General features: G+C 37.2%; 1 protein-coding gene, 1 long non-coding RNA gene and 1 other non-coding gene across 6 annotated transcripts in view; 1 reads left to right on the forward strand and 2 right to left on the reverse strand.

Moving 5' to 3' along the window:
- PLSCR1 (phospholipid scramblase 1) overlaps window positions 1–19,363 on the reverse strand; it is a 28,652-nt gene extending 9,289 nt beyond the window's left edge. The window contains exons 1-7 of one of the 4 annotated variants that reach the window (XM_081827493.1): window positions 19,159–19,363; window positions 15,465–15,490; window positions 12,552–12,632; window positions 7,852–8,138; window positions 6,402–6,444; window positions 3,304–3,524; window positions 1,705–1,866 (exon numbers count right to left, since the gene is read on the reverse strand). In XM_081827493.1, the coding sequence (XP_081683619.1) occupies window positions 1,705–1,866; window positions 3,304–3,524; window positions 6,402–6,444; window positions 7,852–8,138; window positions 12,552–12,632; window positions 15,465–15,477 (807 nt within the window). In that variant the 5' untranslated portion in view covers window positions 15,478–15,490; window positions 19,159–19,363. Of the gene's footprint in view, window positions 1–1,704; window positions 1,867–3,303; window positions 3,525–6,006; window positions 6,128–6,401; window positions 6,445–7,851; window positions 8,139–12,551; window positions 12,633–15,464; window positions 15,491–19,158 lie in introns of those variants that run through there. The other 3 variants (XM_081827494.1, XM_081827492.1, XM_081827495.1) reach the window with 3 other exon arrangements.
- The window catches only part of LOC115944508 (uncharacterized), a 94,290-nt gene extending 74,712 nt beyond the window's left edge, over window positions 1–19,578 (forward strand). Inside the window, exons 4-5 of the long non-coding RNA XR_014147446.1 lie at window positions 13,501–13,630; window positions 18,834–19,578. This is a non-coding gene — a long non-coding RNA (uncharacterized LOC115944508). The remainder of the gene's footprint in view (window positions 1–13,500; window positions 13,631–18,833) is intronic.
- Window positions 19,579–20,642: 1,064 nt separating this feature from the next.
- Window positions 20,643–20,745, reverse strand: LOC115939118 (U6 spliceosomal RNA). The gene has a single exon (XR_004074049.1). It is a non-coding gene; the product is annotated as a U6 spliceosomal RNA (small nuclear RNA).
- Between the last annotated feature and the right edge of the window lie 4,708 nt (window positions 20,746–25,453).

Below are 25,453 nucleotides of genomic sequence, written 5' to 3' on the forward strand. Positions count from 1 at the left end.
CTGTTTCCATACCATGGACACTATGACGGAGTCCATGTTCCATAGTGGCTCCTCGTACTGATAATTCCTGCTTCCAAACTTTTCATTACCTAGCCTACAGAAAATGATTCAAGGGACCACTTTCTCAGCTCCCTCAAAGATGTTACCCAGTTAGCATCATTCTAGATGCACAGGAGAGTAGTTAATTCATTACATATAATGGATGCTTTAAGGCATCCACTGAGAAGGGTTGCTGGGAGATTTCTAAATTCCTTAGCATTAAATATAAAAGTTTCACAATCCAATTTCACTTGTTCCACGAGTATTTTCACTTATTTTCTACAAATAAAGTATATGTCAGCAAAAATTCTATTAATATTCGCTGAAAGAACAATTACCTCTCAGTCTTCTGGCTCTTTCATAGGAATGATAACTCCTACATAGAGAACTTTTATTATACAAAAACTATAAAGTCTTGGGGCGCCTGGGTGGCTCAGTCAGTTAAGTGGCTGCCTTCGGCTCAGGTCATGATCCTGGGGTCCTGGGATCGAGCCCCGCATCGGGCTCACTGCTCAGCAGAGAGCCTGCTTCTCCCTCTCCCTCTGCCTGCCTCTCTGCCTACTTGTGCTCTCTCTCTGTCAAAAAAAAAAAAAAAAACAACAACAACAAAAAACTATAAAGTCTTTACACATGCATAGTATACATCCCCTCAATTCCCCCCTTACACTATGTATATGACTTTGTAAGAGTCTTTATAAAGTCTCTATCACGTGTTTTCTTAGAATTGCCTATCTCTCTCATTCGACTCTGAAGTCACTGAGGGGAAGGATTCATTTTTATATAACCAGGGTCTAACAGAGGAATTAGAAATCATATGATTAAAGAAGCCAGGCAGATAATACCAAGAATGGAGCTGGACAGTGGAAAACTGTAGGAAGTCAGGGGACAGTGTCAGATTTCACACATCTTATCATAAGGGGCAGCCCTGCTCAGTTTTAGATTTTTGCTCCTTTTTGTGGAAATGTTGGTCCAGCTTAACGTGTTTTGTGATTTTCCAAGAGAATCATGAGATCAAGATTAAGTTATAAAATCTCCCTATTTTTATACATTTGCAACTAAATAATTTGAGGTACGAGGCTAGGCCATCTATGGAAAAACTGCTGTAATGAAATTCCTCCATGTAGTAAATACACAGATAAATTGTGGTTTACAGTGACCAAATTTAACACAAGGATAAAAAGAGGCATAATTGGGAAGTATATCTTACTCTCTTTCTTAAAACTCTTTGCATAAGTGAGCTTTTTGTAGGAACTCGAAGATGTCAGAACTTCTGAAGAGAATCCAGAGCACTGGCAGCCTGTATTTCAGCCTAGGGAAGGATTCATATGCCTTGGCAATCAGACTTAGATGACGAGGTTCACATTTTATTTAAAATGGTTAATATACAGAGCGTCCATATAGACACCACCATGTTCAAATGTTGGATGTTTTGCTTATATCTATTTATTTGACCACAAGACTCTGCTTCTCTTTTTTTCCATTTAGTATAATCAACACTGATGCTTCATCAGAGCATTAATCACCTCTCTGACCAAAGTTAAATATAAAAGCACACTGTCTTCCTCTTGAAATATCAGGACACACAAATTTATTTGTAACATCCTCCCAAATTATATTACCCCTTACGAGGAAAGCAAGACCTGTAAACATCACCACATCTCTTACCTCAAAATCAACATCTGCACAACAGCTGCATAGAAGACATGGAGCAATAATTTTTAGTACATCCTCTCTCCTCTCATTTTGAATTGTAAACCTTGGCACGCATGGATGCCAGATCTGAATAACATAACCTATAGGTACACCAGGAGGAGCATAGATTGCTATCTATAAAAGCAAGAGAATATATATAAATCATAATAATTATAATGTCTAGTAATAACTCATTTATTGAATACTTTTGAAGTGTCAGACACTGTTTTAAGCACCTTAATTCATAACACATCTCTAAAAGGTTGGTACTATTATCCCTATTTATAGAGAAAGTAACTGAGGAGCAAAGAAGTGAATTAACTTGTATCAGATTCCCAACTACAAAGAAGAAAAGATGAGGTACAAACCTGGGCAGGCTGCATGCATCGTCTCCACTAAAGCTTTGCTCCACTGGCCTTTGTACATTTTTTAATCTCCATATTTATGAAAAATGTCTAAATTGTTAAGGAACTCTTTTCTTAACTTTTTTTAAAAACAGTGGTTTAGATGTAGGAACACAGCTCTGGTCATGGTGCAGATACTAAATATGAGTAGCAATGGTGCCAAAATGGAAAGAAAATGAAGCCTGGAATTTTGGCTCTGCCACTTAGCTAGGTGACCTTGAAAGTACCTCAGTGTGCTCATCAGTAAATGACTTCCTAGCTCCGTTTTTTACAATAGTGTAATATATGTTAATGTACACTTTATATTGTAGAGCATATTACATCAAACTCCCAGTTTTTCCTCAGATATTCCTGGATAAATATTACTATATCTAACCTAAATGATATGGAAAATAAATAATTCAGCATGAATAACTTCAGTTAACCTTTTAAAATATGTACAGTATTAGATTTCAAATATTCATGTGCTTGTAACTGTGTCTGTCAGGCTAGCACAGCTCCCTCTGTGGAATGACTGAGTGGCCCCGGCAGGGCTGGTCTCAGGCCAATGGAGACACAGGCAAAAATCAACTTCCCTATAAACTCTCTGTGCCCCAGCATCTCCCCTGAGATCCACATTCCCTATTAGTGGGCTGCCAAGTAAATGAAATAGACACCTGGTCTTTATGGAGCTAAAGGTACTCACAACTAGTGTATACCTCTTACAGGGGGCTCAAATACATTCATAATTTCTATGGATATATAAAAAAACAGGCACTGAAATTTTTCAGAGAGGGCCCCTCTGCGAGGTTGGCCCAAACTGTGGGATGAACACATGTAGGATATTCTAGGATATTCTCTATGGTGTCACTGCTCTGGCTTTGGCCGGGCTTTTCATGTTCCTTGTAGGTTAGGGACTTGCCCTACCTTCTTAGCTTTCCATAAAGATCAAGAAGCCTCGTCCCTGAAATCTCTGATCTCAACTTCACGAGACACACTACTCATGGCCATGGGGCTAACTGTTCATTGTTTTCCACTGCCTTTCTTCTTGGACAATTTACTCTCAAGTATAAACTAAGAGCTTATGGACCAATTTTCCTTTAAATCTCATTTGATTACATAATTCAATGAAAGGGTAAAAATCCTTGCTGACCTACTTTACAGATGACCCTAGTAATTGCTCACTGACCTCCTGAAGGCAGCAAGGGAAACAACAGCTGTCACACTTTAGTGGTCTCTCCAGAGTTATAACTTCTTGGCCCATATTATCAAGAATCCTCATGGTAAAAGGCCTAGAAGCCCCACAGCAATTTCGGGTACAGAAATCCGTATCCTCTGCTGCAAAGTAAATCCTCTGTCCAAAGCTGTTCTTAATTTCATATCTGTTATTAGTTTCAAAACCTGTTAAGACTACAAACATAAAAGAGGAAATCATTATGACCATTATGCTAAGAAAATACTGAATCTGTCCTAAGATACTATAATATGTAGTTATGCCACTTTCAGATGATACTTCAAGTAACACAGGGAGAAAGAAAAGGAAAGGTGTTTAGAGATGATCTAGACGGAGGATAAAAGGGAAAGGGAAAGAAGGAGAGGGTGTTAAGGCATAGAGAAATGAAGAGTCCTATGTGACACATGGAACAGAAAACAACTCATATCTTCCTAATTCCAAAGAAATGTCAGAAAGTCAGACTGCTGCTGAGGGATGGTACAACGGTCTTAGTTGTGCTAGGTGTATGCAGAAAATATCCACTTGCTTGGTATAGTTTTCATATATTCAATTATGTAGGGGATTATGAAATATTCTATTAAATACATTTTTTTTTATATACCATATTCATGGCTTATGTTTTTGCAATGGAGGGAAGGTAATGATAGGGCTTACTCCTAATGCACACGTGTAGAAAGGGAGAGGGTGAAAATGGAAGGTGAATTAGAACATCACATTGGACCCAGAATACCCTTGTTTAGCTCAGCAGTAGTTACTCAGAAGTGGGAGATGGGTATTAGACAACGGAAGAGGTGCTTGGCAACCAAGGCTGCAACTCATAGGCTATGTAGACCACTGGCAACCTAAGTAAGCTCTGTACTCTGGAGGGGGCTAATCTCTTCACAGGGATGCTGATGCCCATGTGATATCTTACCAATGGGCTTCCCATACTGAATCACACATTGCAAATCTCTCCTTGCTTAGAGCCAGAAAGGAACAATTAATGGTCCCACTAGTCCATAGTCCTCGTTGACGTGGGTCATGGGATGTCAGAGCCACCAAAATAATGATTAAAAGATATATATGGGACAAAAAACACTCTCTAATGTCTGTGTGGATGTTTTTAGTCAGATAGAGATGTGCTTCATAAATTCTATCATCATGACCTCCCTTAAGTGCCTTTGCTCTGGCTCAGATAGGCTTTGGACTCTTTCTTTAAAAGAACCACGCTTGACCTCAACATCTGACAGTCACATGTTTTGTGAGAAAAAAATTAAGCTGATTCATAACATGAAATCTATTATCTAAGTGTTTCATTAAGTAGTTTAATCTCAAAATTCTTCAGATAGTTTATCTGTAAAATGAGATCAATGGGTTTACACAATCTCTAAGTTACCTTCTTTTTTTTATTATTATTACCAACATTGCTTTTTATTTTTATTTTTTTATTATTATTATGTTAATCTAAGTTACCTTCTAGTTACTCAAAAAATGAGAATAAAACAAAAGATCTCTATGGTTATCATTACTGTCTATGAAGTTTTAACTTGGTAAGTGTGTAAGTGCCTGTCGTACACTCAGATGCTGAAAATAAATGGAGTAATCTTCATCTCTTTATACTATCATAATCTTACAATACACTTTCATTGAGATGAAAAGAAAACAAGAAAATTAAAAATACTGCTTTTAGAAAACTGCAGAATTAAGAACTACTAAATTTGGAATTTACCTTTCATGATTAATACATACATATTTCATAAATATATATAAAAGTCATACATTTAAAAACTATAAATGGAATGCTGTATAATGTACAGTGTCTGTTTTGGTTTGGTTTGATTTTATAATGTCAAAAATAAATTTCTTAAAATATTAAAAAATTCAAAGTACAAATTATCAAACAACAAAGAACACCTTTCCAGAGAAAAGTTAGTATAAACAAACTAACAAAAACAAGAACATTATAAATATCTAACAGTGAACAGGATAAGCAATTTAAATAAAATAGGCAACAACTATATATTCTAACCACATCTATTGCTCTACTTTTATAATTCATGTTACAATTTCTACCAGTGGAAAGGGACTTTGCAGAGAGGTGAAGAAGGACTTAACAGATATATTCTAAAAACTAGATGAATGTTCATTAAACTCTTTATATCTAGAAGAAAGACACCACAGTTCATGAATCTATCCAGGTTCTCTTTTCCCTGGCAAGAATCCTGAAATATCTAGTGGCTTCCTAAGTTTACCTTGCATCTCAGGAGTGATGTATCCAAGGAAATATTTATTGGCCATTCACATGAGCAGGAGTGCTGTTCTAAGAAGCCAGGCCTCCAGGTCTGTTGGTCAGCATCCTCCAACACTGCATTAGCCCTGTACCCAAGGTGATAATCCACAGCCCACAGAACAGAGGTCTTACAGGGTTCATATGAACTCCTAATAAAATTTGTGGGCAAGAGGGGTGCCTGGGTAGCTCACTCAGTTGGGTGTCTGCTTTTGGCTCAGGTCATGATCCCAGTCCTGGGATCGAGCCCTGCATCGGGCTCCCTGATCAGCGGGGAGCCTGCTTCTCCCTCTCCTCCCAGCTTGTACTCTTTCACTGTCTCTCCTTCTCTCTCAAATAAATAAAATCTTTAAAAAAAATTGTGGGCAAGAATACAATTTTCCAAAACATACCCATCCAAATTGAAGAAGTTTACTTGCTTTAGAAATGTACTAAGGTATCTGAACTAGTGCATTTGGTTCTGTGTCAATATCAAGATCATCATAGGCTGGGGAGAAAACAGCTGAAATGATTTCTAGAGAGAAGTGGGAGAAAAAGTAAGTTTTGATTGGTTTCCTTGTAAGTTAGGGTCTGTAGCATGAGAACAGATGCTCAGAAAAATAGTATTTTACCAGTTGACTCCTAATTTCCAGAAATGAGCTACTGATAATTACCATCATTTCATTATCATGAAGAGAGACATTTATAAATAATCAGTGAAAGTGTTACATTTGTGGTTGCTGATATGCCTTTATCTGTAAAAACATCTTCTCTTTCTAGAAATATGATCAATACAATGAATACATACCTTCCAGAAGCTCAATTTGCTGATGAATCAGTATCTGATCTATCTATTACAGTAAAAAAAAAAAAAAATTAAGCTTTAAGTATATTTCCATGCTTTCTACACCAACCAAATTAATATTAGTGCTTTTATATTTTAAGGAATGCATATAATCAATTATCAATATTTATCAATATTTAATAATAGCATATCTTACTTCTAAACTTTTATACCTAAAAAAGTATAAAATTAAAGTTACTATATCTTTAACTGAAAAACAATCTATTGAATGTGTTCACTATTAATGTGGGCAAATTCAGGTCAAATAAAATTGATTTACACTGGAATCCCTCTAAATTTTTTTTTTTAAAGTTCCTTCTTGAAAAGACTTAAGAAATATTAATACTCTATCCATTTGAAGAGATTCTTTCCAAATCTAAAAAAAAAAAATTTGAAGTGTGCTTGATATCATCTTTAGGAGCAGGTAATAACTTCCCCTATACATTCTGTAAGGCCTTGATTTTAAAAAGAAAATTGTCGGAGAATATATGAACTATGAAAAGTTCTTACAATACATGCTGCCCAAGTGCACTGTGGGAAATTGAATTAGTACACAGAGTACAAGAGAGCCAATTCATTTACTGAAAACTGGTTGGTTACCACAGGAATATATTTATTTGTTTATTGATCAGACAAATAGAATTTCATATTCCTACTCTACCTACCAGATTTCCAACACCGGGCAATACTAACACTCACATTGCGAGGATATGGTATCATGCAGTACACTAAAATCCAGGATTTTTTTTTTCTTACTGGTGGCGTTAATAAAGTTGGTTCTTCCAAAGAACAAAGCATCATAAAATGCAGTTCTATTAATTATAATAAAAAGTGTATCATGTTATACACAAAATATTAACTCTTTGTTTTTGGTACCACTTATTGACACTCAACACCAAATTTAGTTTAATGTTTCTTTTCACCTTCCAGGAAGTTATTTGGTGTTGGGATTAAAGACAGTGAGATCCAGAACCAAGGTTCTAGAAGTAAGAAGCCATTCCCACTTCCTTAGTGTTTTGGCTCTGAGTCAATTATACAACTTCTCTGGACCTCAGTTTCCTCTTCTGTAAAATGATGATAATATTAGCACCTATATATCATAGGGCTTCTAAAAGGATTAAATAAGTTAATACATGTGTTATACTTAGGAACAAAGTCTGGAAAATAGTGCTTAATAAAGATTTGTTATTGGCCATTACCACAGATTATATTCAAAAATCATAGAAAACACAATTTCCTAAGATATTTGTATTTTGCTTTAAAAGTAAACTTCACCTAGAAGTATAGTAATTTGTCAGCATTAAATGTTGTTTAATCATTTCAGACTTTTGTGAATTAGTCATTTGTTGATTTCATTAAGTGAACTATACGGACAATTTTATTTTTTATGAGTGTTTCATTCATTTGAAATTACCTGACTTAAATATTCCAATCCAGGTGGACAGTCTAATGGAGGTGGTGGTGCTGGCATGCACGGTACCCCTGCAGGTCCACCTGGCGGATTATACACTGGCTGGTGTTGGACAGGAAAGCCTACTGGGCCAGCACCTGAATAACCAGCTGGTGGAATTGAGTAGCCAGCCTGGGGGCCAGGATAGCCAGCCTGAGGGCCAGGGTAGCCAGCCTGAGGGCCAGGGTAGCCAGCCTGAGGGCCAGGATAGCCAACCTGGGGGCCAGGGTAGCCAGTATGTTCTGGAGGTCCTGAAATACAAACAGGTGAAATAATTTGTAACCACACAGAAAATGAAACATGAATTCTTTTGGGATTACTCCTAAAACTCTGCAAACTGAAATTTCAGCTCAGAAATCCTGCTTCTATGAAGCTTAAACATTGTGTTTTTATCTTTCAGCAATTTTTCAATGAAATATCTGTGGTTTCATATCCACTCCTATAGGGCTTGGGGCTGTGAATAGAGTTGGCCCAAGCCTTATCCATTGCTCAAAACTCAGTTGAAAATACTCTTGAAACCTAAGAAAGTGACAGAAAATCAACAATGATCTAGAGTCACCTACATAAAGAGTCTGGAATACTTTAATAGAAAAAAGAGATGTCATTGTGTCAAAGGCCCAAAACAAAGGCTTTGGGTCAGCATTTCTAAAACCAAAGCACTCTATAAAAATATAATTCTGGAATGGTAGGAAACAGTACCTCCCTATGTAAAGAACTACGGGTGGTTTTACCCCTTCAAGAAATATCTGGCAAGGTCTGGAGACATTTTTGGTTGTTTCAGCTGGAACAGAGGATGATACTGGCATCTGGTAGATAGAGGCCCAGTAATGCTGCTAAATATTTCCTGAAATGCCGAACAGTTCCCTGAAAAGAAAGAATTATACATCCCAAAATATCATAGTGCTGCTGTTGAGAAACTCTGGTAGAGAGGTAAAAGCATGTTGTTACTTCCAGTATTGTCCAGGTGCTTATCTGGGTTAACAATTGGCCTGAACTTTTAACCCATGGTACATTCCTGTCCTAAGACCTCCTACAAGAAAAAAAAAAAAAGCCATTATGATAGTTAGGTTACAAATTTAAATTTCATAATTTACTGCTCTCAGCACTCTGAAAAATACAATTTGAGAACTAAGGAAGGGAAAAAGTTACAATAGGCAAACTTGTCTTAGGTATTTAATAAGCACAGGAGAGGAAGAAATTTAATAGGTGTATATTCTGTATTCCACATGAATCTGTGATTACAATGAAGCTTCATAAGCTTACATGAATAGTGCACAGAGTAGCAATCCCACAGGAATGGAATATAATTTCAAAGGAATGTGTTCCATAATATTTTAACAGGAAAGGCTATGTAAAATTTATTCTTAGATTATATAATTTATAAATACTTTAAAAAAAATCATTGATGGCAAAATACATACATCATTATAAAAAGATTTAGAAGAGACACTAAATCTCATACTAATACCTTCTAAATATAGTTTTTATAATTCATTCCTTCTTAGAATAAATAAATATTTACCAATGTTGTACAATGTGACTGGTTCTGGTCTAGAATCAGAGGACACAGCTATCAACAAGGTAATCTGTCCTCAGGATGCTTATAGGGCAACTTTTGGGAAAAAGTAAATAAATTCTTTTTAAAAGATTTCAGATAGGGACGCCTGGGTGGCTCAGTCAGTTAAGCGGCTGCCTTCAGCTCAGGTCATGATCCCAGTGCTCTGGGATCGAGTCCCGCATCGGGCTCCTTGCTCAGCAGGGAGCCTGCTTCTCCCTCTGCCTGCAGCTACTCCTGCTTGTACTCTCGCTCACTCTCTCTCGCCCACGCTCTCACTTTCTAACAAATAAATAAAATCTTTAAAAAAAAAAAAAGATTTCAGATTGAACTCATAGAGAAAATGCATGGTGGAGAGGGAAAGGTATCAACTAGTTACTTTAGATAGAAAAAAAAAAAAACAACTCTGTTGAGATCTAGAATATGAGGAAGGAAAAGCTTTGTGTGAAGATCTGGTGAGAAATGTTTAAGAGGAAGGAAAACCAAACGCAAAAATCTTCGACTTTAGGAATGAATTTGGTATGTTTGAGAAAGAAACATCATAAAGGAGAGGAAGAGTAGAAACTGCTATCAGTGAAGAAATAGGAGCAGTTCATCTAGGGAGCCCATTCATAAGGAGTTTAGATTTTATTCCAAGTGTGATTGACAGGTCTTTGAGGATTTTAAGTAGACAAGTGAATTCCATAATCTGATTTATATCTTACAAAGTTTTTAGGAGTGCTGAGCACTGGGATTTAAAATGAGAAATGCAGATGCAATCCCTTCCCTCACTGCCTAATGGGGAAGATAACTTTATATTTATTCTTCACTCTAGGGATCCACAACACCAGTATGATCAGTTGATTAACGAGAGTCAAAGACAAGCTCTTTGAAAGAAGGGACCAGATTTTTATGACTATATATGCCAAAAGAAAGTGTTGGGATGGGGAGAGAGAAAAGGAAGGAGTTGGGACAGCTTCCCTGAGGACCACCTTTCAGCTGAGATCTAAAGGATACAAAGGAGTTGAGTAAACTAGGGGCATAGGGAAAAAGGTTTCACAGAGAAGCCCTGGGACAGCAACACATACAGGGTTTCTACTCATCTGTAAAAAGGCACGTCGACTTGAATAGCAGAGAGTCAGGCTTAAGAGACAGTTAAAGAGAATGCAGGGGATCCCTCAGGTCTGGTGAACCAAATTAAGCATTTTGGCCTTTATCATAAAAGCAACAAAAAAACAATGAAGTACACATTGAATATTGTCTGTAATATGAACAGATAAGCATTTTTAAAGATCACTGGCTACAGTGCAAAGATCAGATCACAGGCAAACCAAATGGGGATATATGAGTTCATAGGTTACATTATTAGCATATTTCCAATCTTCTCAAGACTCTTGGAGAGGGTAGTTGATTATTTCACAAATCAATGAATTAAGCATACAGAATTACCTGAAATTTGGATAATATTTTCATTTGTATAAAGTCCAATTGATTTAATATATTATTAGTATAATAGTCAACAAATATTTGTCACTTATTATTTGTAAATCATTGTACTAGGTGTTTTACATATACTCTCATTCAATCTCCAAACAAAACTGAATTGGAAAATATTAGCCCCATTTTATGGATAAGAACTGAGGCTTTAGGGCACCTGGATGGCTCAGTCGGTTGGGCATCTGCCTTCAGCTCAGGTAGTGATCCCAGGGTCCAGGGATAGAGCCCCACATTGGGCTCCCTGCTCAGCGGGGAGTCTGCTTCTCCCTCCCCCTCCCTCTCCCTCTGCCACTGCTCATGCTCTCTCTCTCTCACTCTCTCAAATAAATAAATAAAATCTTAAAAAAAAAAAAAGAACTGAGGCTTAGAGGTATAGAGCAAGTTGTCTGAACCACCACACAACTATTAAGTATAGAAGCCAGAACTTGAAGCCTGATACATCCTCTCTATGCCTTTTTCCCACCTGCATAATGGGGACAATTAATAGTATTTACCTCATAAGATTGAGAATTAAATGAGTTAATCTACATTATGCACAGTGAGCTCTCAATTTTAAACTATCACTACTGTTAGCATCATTGTCATATTAAGACCTGAACTATATGTGGCCTTGGACTTGAGAAATAAAATTAAGCTATTTTTCTCACAAACTCTCAAGTCTGATTATAACTAAATTTAATTATGTATCACCCATTTTTAATTATCTGTGGGGTGGATTAAATCATTCTCCAAGTGCCTTGGATGAATATTACAGCTTGCTAATAATTCTTCAAACAGTCATCATATAAGAATTCAGAGCAGCGATCCTCAGCCCTGGCAGCACATTAGAATTACCTGGGAAATTAAAAAAATTACTAACCCCTGGGTCCCACTACCTGAGCTTCTGCTTTAATTTTCCTGGGCTAGTGCCCTGGTATAGTGTTTTTAAGAGCTTCCAAGTACTACTTAAGTGCAGGCACTCTTGAGAACTATAACCGCAGAGATTTTCTAGCTCATTCTTCTAACTGCAAACATCTGGCTGAGATCCAGGCCCTACAGGGAAGTTTTTGGCTAGACAATTAAACAGGCCAATTAGTTCCCAAGCAGATTTATTTGCTCAGAGGAGAAAACAAACCAGATATACCCTTCTGTCCAAACCTGATTCCTTTTGACCCTAAATCCCCAGGATGGTCTCTCAAGATGGTAGTAGCCAGACTAATTGTAAATCTGGGTGCACCATGAACTTTGCCATTTAGTAAAGTTCTAGTAATTTTGATAACTGCATTTGTCTAAATGAAAATGATTACATGATGACAATTTTCAGAGATGAAGAATCAATTAAATCTTTTACTTAAAATGTGTATTTGGGGGTTTAATTTATGTCAAACTTTATTTGCTAAATGTAAACTCACTACTGTTTTTATTGACTCTACATCTTTATTATCCTGTATAAGTAAAAATTGCATTTATGTTATTTATGAGAATACACAGTCAAGCAAAAAAACCAAGAACTAGGCTGCCAATTTCATCATTGCACTTTTAGTCAAAGACACTACTAAAATATACACACACAGACAGGCAGACACATACACTCTTTGGGGAATATCAATAATTGAAAAATTGGGAGTTTTTATTCTTTAAACAAATGTTTTACCTTGGAATGCTGCTGAAGGATATACAGGGAGATGTCCAGGCGGTAAATTTGTTCCTGGATGAGGAGCATTCATTTGTCCATCTGCAATTCAGGGAGAGGTAAACATATATCTACTTTAATAAAATATATGTCAGAAAGAAAAATACATTAAACAATTTAAATAATTTAAATTTAAATAATTTTCATTTATATGATCTTGTGCTGTACTAAAATTGGTAAGGTGAATTCTTCACTCAACAAAAGCAATGCTTGCTATCAGACTTAATTTGCAGTAGAATCCTGTTTCAAACAAATTCCGTTTTGGATAAAATGAGACAGCTGAGTGGCTGAAGCTCAATTTCTAGTTTTCAAATATGCCTGATGAATGTTCACTTCCATATTTTGATTCTGGTGGCATTAGGAAAACAGTGGTTTAAAACCACATACAATGAAGAAAGATGTAGGGATCGTTATGGAAAGATTATGGATGATTTCAAAGATATCTATAATTACTGCTGTAAGAATTATTTTAAAAATATGTAAAATAATGCATACACTTCAGTATTTAAATATCCTTTTAATGCTTACTCTGCAACTATCCCAATAAGGTTGAACCATAGGAAATTCCTAATATTTGACTGATTTTGACCTACAAAAATCATAACTGACTGAATTACAAAAAACATATATGTTTTCTAGTCACTTATTTAGTAGCCATCCCAGTCAGACAATAAATATTTGTTGAACACCTCCTATCTTGCCTCTGAGTTGAGCTCTGAGGCTATACTGCCTCTGTCTTCATGCAACTTATGATCTAGTGGACCCTACACTTAAACCATGTTTCATTACGGCTTGCTAACTATAAATTCAAGAGTTTCTTACTGAATGATGAAGGCATGGCATTAATACAGAAGAAAATGTAAGTCAAACTTTCAATCTGATATATTTTCTATGTACTTCTTTACCATAGGCCTTCAAAGACCACTCAACTCATGTGGTTTCAGTAGGAAAGCTGGATTGTGAGCCACCCTCCTCCTCCATTCAATTGGTTTCATAATACATTCAGCAGAATGGAGTCCATGAAGACTGTGCAAATTCAGGTAACAAAGAATCCTCTACTTCCATCTGGGCTTTTCCCTGAACAGATAGTGCAACATACCCTGATTTATTACAGATCTCTGAATTACCACAGGTCATTCCATCCCAACCATTCCCTTGTTTGTTGGCTTCAAGTGGGTGGCCTACCTCTTAGCTCTCTAGCTCTCAAGGCCCTGTTCACAGCTCCCACTCCCAACCTGAGTGGGATCACACTTACCAGATCTCAAGAAAACACACTGCAAGTCTGACTAACAGATCTACTCTTGAATGATATGTCACATTTTGGCACCTCTTAATAGGTACCATTATTTGAACAATGGTAAATACATATGCATATCTAGGAGCTGATAGATTCAAGAAATTAGAAGCTCATAATCTCTGCAGTTTTGGCTCCAGAGTGTTTATCCCAGTTTTAGGAATTTCAGCAGAAATTCATATAAAGGGAAAACAAGCAAATGGGGAAGTGGTTAAATAGACCAAAGAGCATATGAATGATGAATGGATTTCTGCATTTGTGAAATGGAACTTAAAATAATTTACAGATATCATAGGAATGTCATGTTATAAAGAAATTTAATTTTTACTTCTATATATATTTACATACTTATATACATTTTATTCCTATTTATGCATATTTACACACACACACAATTATATATATGAAGATAAAGAGTTAAAAGGTGACTATGACCTTGGCCAAAAGAATGTTTCTAAAGTGATCTGAAGCATCCTAATGCTGCAGCAGATTTAGCAGTGTAATACTGTAACAATGTACATTTAAAAAGTTTTGTAAGTAAAATTAAATTAATATAGCAAACATTAAGAGAAGATCATGAAACTTCATGAAGGAAAGCTGAGGTTTCTAGTCCTACAGAGTATCTAATGTATCTAGCAAGGCTGACATTGTGGTGAGAGATAAATGTCTCTTTGGTATCTAAACAAAAATAAACAGAATATAAATCTTCTCACAAAACAGGATTTTGTTTTTCACACTTTCCCCCATATATATTGTTTTTCTCTTCAGAAGTTTAGATTTTAAAAAAAGACAAAGTCTTTTATCATATGTTTGGTCAATACCCATCTTATTTAGAATTTTCCTTTTTTTTAAGATAGAATTATTTATTTATTTATTTATTTATTTATTATTTATTTATTTATTTTAGAGATAGAACAAGAGAGATAAAAAGAGAGAGAGAGAGAGAAAGGGGAAGAGCAGAGGGAGAGGGAAAGCAGATTCCATGCTAAGCATGGAGCCCAATGAGGGGCTTGATCCCATGATTCTGAGATCATGACCTGAGTTGAAATCCAGAGTTGGCCGCTTAACTGACTGAGCCACCCAGGCACCCCTAGAATTTTCTTGATAGTAAAAAGCCATAACATACGATTGGTATTTATTTAAACCTGTTCACATGTGAATGTTATGAAATATATAGCAAGGATATATCTGAAGATTTTATTACAATGGACTGACATATTAAATTTATTATCTGTTAATTTGAGTTAAATAATGTTTATGTATATAAAGTGCACATTAAAAGGGAAAAACTGATCTAGATGGAATATAGTATAAATTATATAACATATTTCCCAGTAAGACTAAAATTCCTTAGGCTTATCTAAGTTTTTTTTTTATTATTATTTTTAGAGGAAAACTTAGTGGATATATGTGTAGATTGTCTCTACAGTCAAAACAATGAACTAGACTCTGAGTTCTGAAGCATAAACAAAACAAAGGAAATTATATCTTTTCAGAAATTGAGTAAAACACTATGACAAAGAATATATTAACAACAGATTTAACATTATAAAACGAAAGTAAACACTTAAATTACTTACTTTGTTTTTCCATGATTTAAAGAGCTCTGAAAAAGAAGACCTGATATTACTACATTGTCTACAAATTTATAGGCCAAATATGACTATTGAAATAAGATATTCTGAAACTATACATACACATAGGATATTCTTCTATTCATCTCATCTACCAGAATGGTCATTTAAACCCTTTGGTCTTGATCCCATTCCCCGTTGATGTGGTTCTGAGTACAACTTAAGAAGTTGTGGGTCACCCAAGGATGGTGGACATTTTCTACAAACCTTTGTGGAGAGAGGGTCCTATGAGGCAGAAAGCCAAAAAGAAAACACTGTGATCTCAAGACTCCACATTGCAACCAAACTAAACTCCAAAACTGGAACCTTCCAATCTATACAAAAGGAGTGTGTGATCCAGCATTCAGCCTTAGGTCTGGGCTCTAGACATGGTTCACCAGGACAGACGGTTTAGCTATCGGATCACACTACTGCAAATACCTGTGGATTCCAAGTTCTGTGGATATGTTCTGCCCAACTTGAACAGTAAATCTGAAAAGGCCTGACCCTTTGTTCTATGTTTCAAGATACACTTTTAGCCAGAGAGCCCACTCTCAGGGGTTGTCATAGCTGCAGCATCATGACAATTGGACTACAAGTTTGTGTTTGGCTATTTCTACAGAAAATAATAACAATAACAACAACAACAACAATAATAAAAACATTGCATTCAGTGCTTTGACCTTCCAGTTCGTTGAACCCTTTTCCCCTGATCTCTCCACTTAAAATCCCAACCCCCTTTCTGCCTACTAATTACAATTAACACATAAGGCAAAACCTCTTGTACAGAGATCCAAGGAAAGGAAACTAAACAGACTAAAGCAGAGCTTATTTGTCCGTATTTGTTCTTTTCTTTCCTATTTGGTTACATTATTTTGAGTCTTAAATTACAGAGTTGTGAGAATAAATTCCTGATGGCAAAAACTACTACAAAACAAAATCTGGGTCCTCACTGTGCTGTAGGTTTTAGAATTTTTGCAATTACACAGTATCTCAAGCATGAAAAATGGTATAAGTTCAGGTATAAAATGTTAAGTGACAGTTGTACCTGTATGTGTGCCAAGTAAAATAAAGCACTTGTGGGATAAGGATGATACTCACCATGTCACCCTGTCCACTCTTGTTTGCTGTTTTAAAGATCTTTTGATTTTCTCAAACTTAAGGGTCTATTAACAAGAGGTAATGTCTCTCAGTTTTGGAAATGACTAGGCTGAGTCCTGGGTGAATTAATTAATTAATTAATTAACACAGTAACTTTTAAATAATGCCCCCACTACTCTTACTAAGAAACAAATCCTAGAAAAACTTCCAAGAAAGAGAACATCATATTTATCCTGTACTAAAAGAAAAAAAGTCTCTAAGGAAGTCAAATATATTGTACTACTGGAATCTTAATTACCTCAGGACAAATACATAACTTCAAATTATAATCTGATTACCACACACTTCTTCCTAATTCTGTTAAATGAGAGCTTCTGAGGAGATTAGTGCATCATATACTATATTCATTTATGTGTATCTCTGGTAAAATTATTCTATCAGACACCATAAGGCCCATTGTTGCTCTGGGCTATTTGAAAATTATAAACCTCTTCCATCAGGGAAGAGAAATATTGCAAGTGACATCAGTCATGGCTCCACAACTCATATTACAGTGAAATCCTAGACCCATCTCTTGGGGACCTGAAATTTCTATCTTATTGCTTTAAAAAATATTAATGTACAATCTGGAACCCAAGGGAAGCATCCCTAATTTTGGAAGATCCTAAGACTACTATGCCTATAAACTAGGCACAAACTAGATTTGAATTATTTATCCACATTTACTTCTTAATTGTTTAAGAACAAACCAGTTAACATTTTTCTGAGTCCCAAGATGTGGATATATGTTCTGAATTATTTTAGCAAAATGTTACTGCTCTAAAGACAATGACAGAATTCTATGTCCCTAACTTCCACTGAATCTGAGAGCCAAAGGAAGTCTAAAATCAGCCAGGCCATGGGTGGGGGTTGGGGAAGTGAGGAATTATAGACAGAGGGAACAGGTAGAAGGCCTGTGGCTAGAGGGAGCTTGACTCACTTAAGGAAATGAGAGGTTTGTGGATTACAGAAAAAAAAGAAGGAGAGATCATCGGACATGAGGATAGAGAAGTGTACAGGGACAGTTCTTACTCATTTAATGTCCTCTACCTGCATTCTATGATCTTAAGGGCCAGAATATGGCCTATCTTGTCCAGGACAAGGCACATAATGGGTGCTTGTTGACTGAACAAGATCTGTACAGTATTATTTCACTCCTTTCGGTCACAAGGAACAGCTCCCTTACAAATGTGAAACTGCTTAGTCTCTGATCCAACCACTTATTTTACATGTCACTTTTCTATCCAACTGCAGAAATCCACTCATTTCCCTTTTCATGTATTCTTCATTCCTTGCGTCTATTCAGTGTTCAAAGCCTTGCAGTTGTCATACTTGCGGGCATGGTATTAAGAGAAACTTCTGGTGTTAAGAAAGTTCAACGATGAAAAAGGAAATCATGGGGCGCCTGGGTGGCTCAGTCATTAAGCGTCTGCCTTCGGCTCAGGTCATGATCCCAGGGTCCTGGGATCGAGCCCCGCATCGGGCTCCCTGCTCGGTGGGAAGCCTGCTTCTCCCTCTCCAGCTCTCCCTGCTTGTGTTCCCTCTCTCACTATCTCTCTCTCTGTCAAATAAATAAATAAAATCTTTAAAAAAAAAAAGAAAGAAAGAAAAAGGAAATCATGAATCCCTTGACAATTCCCACTAAGTGACACTTGTACTAATGTTTCTCAAAATGCTAAACTAGGAGAAACAATGCCTGCCTGTTCTTGGAACTGGGGAGTAGACATTCTAGGACTTCCAGGAATAGCTGTATAAATAAAACCACATGGGAAGCAGATAATAATCTTGGAGAAGCAGGGATTTTACTATTAAAAATATTAAAAGCTAACCTTACTGAGTACTTGGGGCAGTGCTGGACACAGCTCCAATAGCTTTACACTAATATATACCATACTCTAACTCTTGTAACTCCTTTTTGATCTTTACACAATTTCAAAGATAAGGCAAGGAAGACAGATGAAGAAACTGAGTCCACAGAAATTAAGTAGTAGAGGCAGGATTCAAATCAGGCAGGTGGACTCCCGAACTAATGGATTTAGCCTCTAAGCTATAAACCACCTCTATCTTTCCAATTCATCTGGTGTTCCAGAGTGGCTAGCACAGTTTTGGGGTCCACCCATACACCTAATTAATACTTACTGTTAAATGACAGCTAAAAGGGTCTATTAATCATCCCTTCTAATCCCCCCTCCCCAGTGAGCTGGCGGACACCCACGGATCAGGTTCTTGCCGGGTTCTTCAGCGCGGCCGGAAAGGTGTACAGTACTAAGGGGGCACTGAGCCTGCAAGGAGGTTTCGGGCAGGAAACACCTGCCGGACCAGAGGGGGCCCCGCGCGAGTCGCCGCTCTGCTTCCGGGGTCGCTCCCTCGGGCTGCCGGGACTCCGACCGCCACCCTCTACTCACCCACCCAGCGCAAGCACAGCCCGCCAGCCCTCGCGCCCCGCCCCCCGCTAGTCGCCCCCAGCGCCGCGCACCCTGCCTGGGAAGCCACGCGGCTCCCGCGCCGGGTGCACACTCACCTGTGGCTGCCGCTGTGCGGATGCGGCCTCGAGGCGAGGTACGGGAACCTCCGAACGACCTTGGCACCGCGAAACTCTCTGGGTTTCGTTTCCTGGTTCCTACTTGTGGTCGCCGAGCGCCTGCGTCCCTGCTGGAGGGCGTGATTGCTGCGGGCGCCCGGCTGCGGCGGAAATGCTGCCCTTGCCCCCCTTTCTTGCTCCCAGCCGAGACTTCAAAGATAGTTCTGTGGCGAAGGGCAACAATGAACTGGGAGGTCCCTCTGTCTCTTCCTCTCCCTATCCCTCATTCTCCCCCAAACGCTGCTAACAACTTTTAAGAGTCAAACTGACTAGATGTGTTTAGAATGTTTAATTTTTCTCACATCCACCCCCCCCCCGACTGGCAAACCGGCTCAATAAACAAATATTTGTTAAACTGAACTGAAGGATGCACTGATTTTTTTTTCTTTAAAATATCTTATTTACGAAAGTAACACAGGATCTTCCAAACAATAAAGCTGAATATGGAGAAAAGCAAAACGTACCTTCTGCACCTTCCCTCCCCTTTTCTTCCCATGATTCAGGCGACAGACACTTGAAGATTTAGTAAGAGAAGAAATACGTGGGAGGAAGGAAGAGGGGGTGAGAAGGGAGGAGAATAGGAAATGAAATTGAGAAAAGAAGTACAAAGGAAGAAACCAGCCACTTAGGTTTGAATCCCTTCTCATCTCTGCGACTTTGTGCAAATTACAATCTCTGTGCCTCTTTTTTAATCTGTCAAATGAGGGTATGTTAGTAGTATCTATCTCATAAAATTTTTCTGAGGATTAAAGAAGTTAAAATATGCGAAAAGTTTAGAGTGATATACACTGTACATAGTGTTTCTTTCCATAAAGAGGATTGTTTCATGCAGACTGTTCTCTGGTGCATTTTTTTTCTCCTTTAGGATGCATCTTAGAAATCTCCTTGCCTCTAATACAGAATGGTCTCATTGATCTAATCATCTGCGTGTAGTTTATTTCCTTTTTTATAATTAGAAATTATGCTGTAGTCATCATCCTTGCACACATCCTTGTGTATACACTATAGAAAACCCATCATTCTGTTCTTCTGCCAATAAAGTATGAAAACGCTTGTTTTACCACATTTCTCCACTTCTTGAATATCAATTCTAAATGTTTGCTATTCTGATTGGTAAGTATGACCTTATTATTGTTTTTGTTAATTCTAATTGTTAGTGACATTGAGTAATCTTTCATAGGATTTCTGAACATTTTACCATTTTGTTCTATGATATGGCTGATATTTAATACAGAATTTTCTGTTGGATTGGGATATTTTTCCACTTTCTGATTTGTTGTGCTCTTTATGTTTGGGGATTGAATCCCTCATTTGTTAAACAAGGGATTTTTTTTGCCTAGTGGGTCTATGGATTATATCTTATTTACAGTTGCTTTCACAACTCTTTCGTTTTAATCATCTTTTACTGTATTTTTCACTTTTTAAAAAATATGGAACGCTTCACGAATTTGTCATCCTTGTGCAGCGGCCATGCTAATCTTCTCTGTATCATTCCAATTTTAGTTTATATGTCGCCAAAGCAAGCACCTGAGTTTTTCACTTTTGACCTCTGGGTTTTGTATCTTATTTTAGAAAGCCTACTGTATATCAGGACATCCAATATGATTCCATCTTGATATCTGCTTATTCCTAATTGTGAAGAAGTTAGAGTTTTCTAGTTATCTTCTTGTTATTTATAGTGTATTGTGGTCTAAGAACATGCTGTGAATGGTTTCAACCATTTGAAATTTTTTGAGACTTGCATTATGGCCCTTTTGCACACAGCCATTTTTTGTACATATTTTATATATACTTGAAAAATAAGTGTACTCTTCAATTGTTGAATATGATATTGTGTTTTTTGTATTAGGTCAATTTCTTAATTATGCTGTTACTTTAGCTGGTACTTTGCTTATTCTACTAATTATTCAGAGGAATATCGATATCTCCCAGTATAATGATAGATTTGTCTATTCTTTTTTTTAATGATTTTATTTATTTACTTCAGACAGAGAGAGAGAGCACAAATGATGGGGAGGGGCAGAGGGAGAGGGAGAAGCAGGCTCCCCGCTGAGCAGGGAGCCTGATGTGTGGGGCTTGATCCCAGGACCCCGGAATTGTGACCTGAGCTGAAGGCAGAGGCTTAACCAACTGAGCCACCCAGGTGTCCCTGTCTATTTCTTCTTGTTTTGACTTTTTTCCTTATACTTTGTGGTTACATAATTAGGCAAAAACTAAAAGTAGTTATATTATCCTGGTGAATTGAACCTTTATAAATAATGAGGTTTCTCTTTATTTCTAGTAATGCTTTTCCTTCAAAGTCCATTTTGTCTGAAATCATGCTGTTATTGATAACTTAAAGATTTTACATTGACAGATAGATCTATCTTTCTAATATCGGGCACCAAGGTCAAGATAGTAAGTTTTCTCTGTGCTCTTCCTTCCTACATGGTGGGGTTTACTTCTCTTTCATGTTACAAGGTAGTAATTCAATGAACCCAGCTTTTAGTGGGGGTCTTCTCTTAGTTTTTCCTTCTTGGTGGGCCTGAAACTTATCTTTGGTTTTAACACTTTTATGGTAGTCAGAGTAGATGCCCAGAGTCTTCAGTGCTTGCAGAAGCTTCTGTTTACGGTTTAGCTTCCTGACTGCTGAACTTCTGCTGTAGGTGGGGCAGTAAAACTGTAGAGATCCAATAGATTCCATTTCCAATGTTATTTTTCAACCTTTCTGCCTTGATGAATATTGTTCTTGAGTCCCTAGATATTTCCATTCTGCTTTAAACAGAAGTCTTCTACACCTTGCTTAGGGTGGTACATACCATTTCCATATTCTCTCAATGGGGTAGTGAATGAAGACGGGTGAATAGGCTTCTGAATATAGGCTTTCAAGCATTCCTCACTTTAATTTATAATTTTCAACTTTATCCTCCCCTTTATTTGGCATCACTAAGTGCTCAGTCTCTCTGGGATTCTGTGGAGGTAAATTGAATCTCCTTATTCTTACATCCTTCTTTACACATTTTATAACTTCCTATGTCTTACAAAATAGTTAGTACATCTGACTCTTATTTCCATTTTCTCAAATTTGTTGAAATCTTATTTACTCTGTGGAAAGAGCTCAAGAACTTGATGACACTGATGACCTGCAGCACTGCTCCTGGACTTACATAGTTCCAGATGACTTATTCTGTGAAGGTTGGCTTGTGGTTATGGACACGCCAAGGATATTTATTTTTGTTTTCTACCAGTTTTGTACTCAAAATAAGCAAGCTTCTTTATTGCTGTCCTCTTCTGCATGGTGGTGTGTAGGATTTTTCAATTTTACACCTCGGTTGTAGCTCTTTGTGATTCAGGCTTTTTACTTAAGCTATTTAAGGATATTTTTAGTCAGAAGCATTGTACCACTGAGGATCTTAAATGTATTCTTTCTAAAATTCTCCACATTGCTCTTAGCTCTGTTTTCTTGTCTAGGCTAAGTGCTATAGACATTAGCTCCATGAGTCCCACAGCCCCAAGGACAACTGATACAGTGGAAGCAGCAAGAGAAGGTCCTGACATCTGGGTGCTTCAAGTTTATTTGTATTAGGACAAAACTTTCTGTGTTGAAATATTAACCTGAGCAAAGATTTTTAATTTTCCTGTTAGATTACCAAGCACAAATTCTTTAGTTGTCAACATTGAGCCATATTATTTGGGATAATGCTGGTGGCATTATCAACCTCCACCTCCAAACTTCAATGACACAACCAAAAGCTTTTTTTTTTTTTTTTTTTCTTTTTACATGATGGACCAACCAAATGGAAGTGTTCCCCTTTGGTGGGGTGGGGGCTCTGCTTTACAGCATGACTGAAGGACCCAGGCTAATGGCAGCACTGGCATCTTTAGGATATGCAGTCAAATGCTCTACCACTGAGCTGTACCCCCAGCATCTTTAGGATATGGCTTCCAAGCTTCTCCTGGGCTTTGACATTGAGTCTGCAGAGAGAAGAAAGGAGAAGTTGGTCGTACATGGGAAGTTTTTATGGGCCAGGCCTGGAATTGACACACTGTCTCTCTCTCTGTGTCAAATAAATAAATAAAATCTTTAAAAAAATAAATAAAAAAATAAATAAATAAAAAAGAGAGATTCCAAACCGTTCCTTCATTGAGTATTGAATTTCTATTTCATTCATTCTTTAGACTTACAGGGTTAATGCGCATTGAAGCATTAAGCAGTTAGGTTTAATCTGGGGTGTGTAGGTGAGTAATTCAAACCATCTAGGATAGATGCTATATTTTTTAAAGCTAATATTGGCAGAAAATCTTTTAAATGGAGTTAAATATTCATTTATCCCTTTTTTCTTTTGAATCATTTTATGAGGCTAAATTACCAGGTAAATTTCAGGATCAACGTACTTGATCATTTTAATTCTTTTTACATATCTTGCTAAAAAGCTTTCCAAAAGGATTGTACCAAATTTGCTTCCACCCAAACATTTATTTATATTTCTACTTACAGAATGAAGTATTTTTTTAAAAAAGAATAGAATTTCTAAGTTAAAACTGCTATGCATAGAGTTTATTAAGCCTTAAGTTAGATGCAAAAATATAATTTTAATGATATAAAATAGTTTTGATAGGGGCACCTGGGTAGCTCAGTTGGTTAAGCATCTGACCCTTGATTTCTGCTCAGGTCATGATCTCGGCTCAGATCATGATATCAGGGTCCTGGGATCCAACCCCACGTTGGGTTCTCTACTCAGCAGTCTGCTTATCCCTCTGCCCCTCCCTCAGTTCATGCCGTCTCTCTCTCAAATAAATAAAATCTTTAAAAAAATAAAGAAAAAAATAGTTTTGATAAATGTAGCCTCTCTATATAATCATTAAAATAATGATTTCCATTTATTTTGGAAAATGAGGAAACCAAAGTGCTAAAAGTTTAATTTGGCAAGTAATATATAGAATTAGTGGCATAGCAAACCAATTCTACAGACTGCTTTAAAAAAATCAAATTATAAATAATATAGACATTGTATTTATTTTATTTATTTATCTGACAGAGAGAGAGAGAGAGATCACTAGTAGGCAGACAGGCAGCCAGGCAGCGGGAGAGGGAGAAGCAGGCTCCCTGCTGAGCACAGAGCCCGATGCGGGGCTCGATCCCAGGACGCTGGGATCACGACCTGAGCCGAAGGCAGACGCTTAACCGACTGAGCCACCCAGGCGCCCCAATATAGACATTTTATAAAATATAAAAAACATGTAAAAATTACTAATAACAACCATCTATTAATGACCGCTATCATACAATGTATTTGTTTCCAGTCTTCTTTGTATGTGCAAGTATTTTGTACTTATAATAAAATTAGACTGAGTTGATACAATTTAGTATCCTTCTTTCGTTTAATATATAGTAATCCTTTCCTTCAAAAATTTATGGAAGGGTTGCATAATATTTCATGTAACAATTGTGCCATAATTTATTATTTATATACATAATACTGTGAACAATCTCCTACATCAAACATGTGAGCCTCTAGAATGCTTTGAGTGGGTTACAATCCTAACTATTAAATTATTAGGTATCAGTGCTATTTGTCCTTGGTAATAAATGTGTGTACAAAATGGGAATGGTCTGCATAGAGAAAAAATATTCAGGCATTTAGTTTTACATTATTTAATTGTAGATACAGTGTAGGAGGAAATATGCACCACCCAACTTTCTGTATTTCAGCAGTTAGTTGGGCGGTAACGCTAGTTTCAGGTAAAACACTACATGGCATAGCCAGGGCTGATAGTTGGCGGTTGATTGCATGCAAGTTGTACTGATAGGTTGGGCATTTGTATTAGATTTTTATTGCTGCTGTAACAAATAGCCACAAATTTATCAGCTTAAAATAACTTTGTCATCTCACGGTTGTGCAGGTCAGCAGTGGGTTGGCTTGTCTGAGTTCTCTGATCTGGGTCTCACAAGGTTGAATCAAAGTCTTTGCCAACTGGGTTCATAACTGGAAGCTCTGGAAATAATCCACTTTCTTTTTTTTTTTTTTTAAAGATTTTATTTATTTATTTGAGAGAGAGAGAGCATGAGAGGGGGGAGGGTCGGGAGGGTCAGAGGGAGAAGCAGACTCCCTGCCGAGCAGGGAGCCCGATGCGGGACTCAATCCCGGGACTCCAGGATCATGACCTGAGCCGAAGGCAGTCGCTTAACCAACTGAGCCACCCAGGCGCCCTCCACTTTCAAATCCATTCAGATTGTTGGAAGAATCCATTGTGG

Source organism: Leptonychotes weddellii, chromosome 1 (assembly GCF_054177405.1).
Source record: "Leptonychotes weddellii isolate Sample4059 chromosome 1, ASM5417740v2, whole genome shotgun sequence".
Lineage (NCBI taxonomy): Eukaryota > Metazoa > Chordata > Mammalia > Carnivora > Phocidae > Leptonychotes > Leptonychotes weddellii.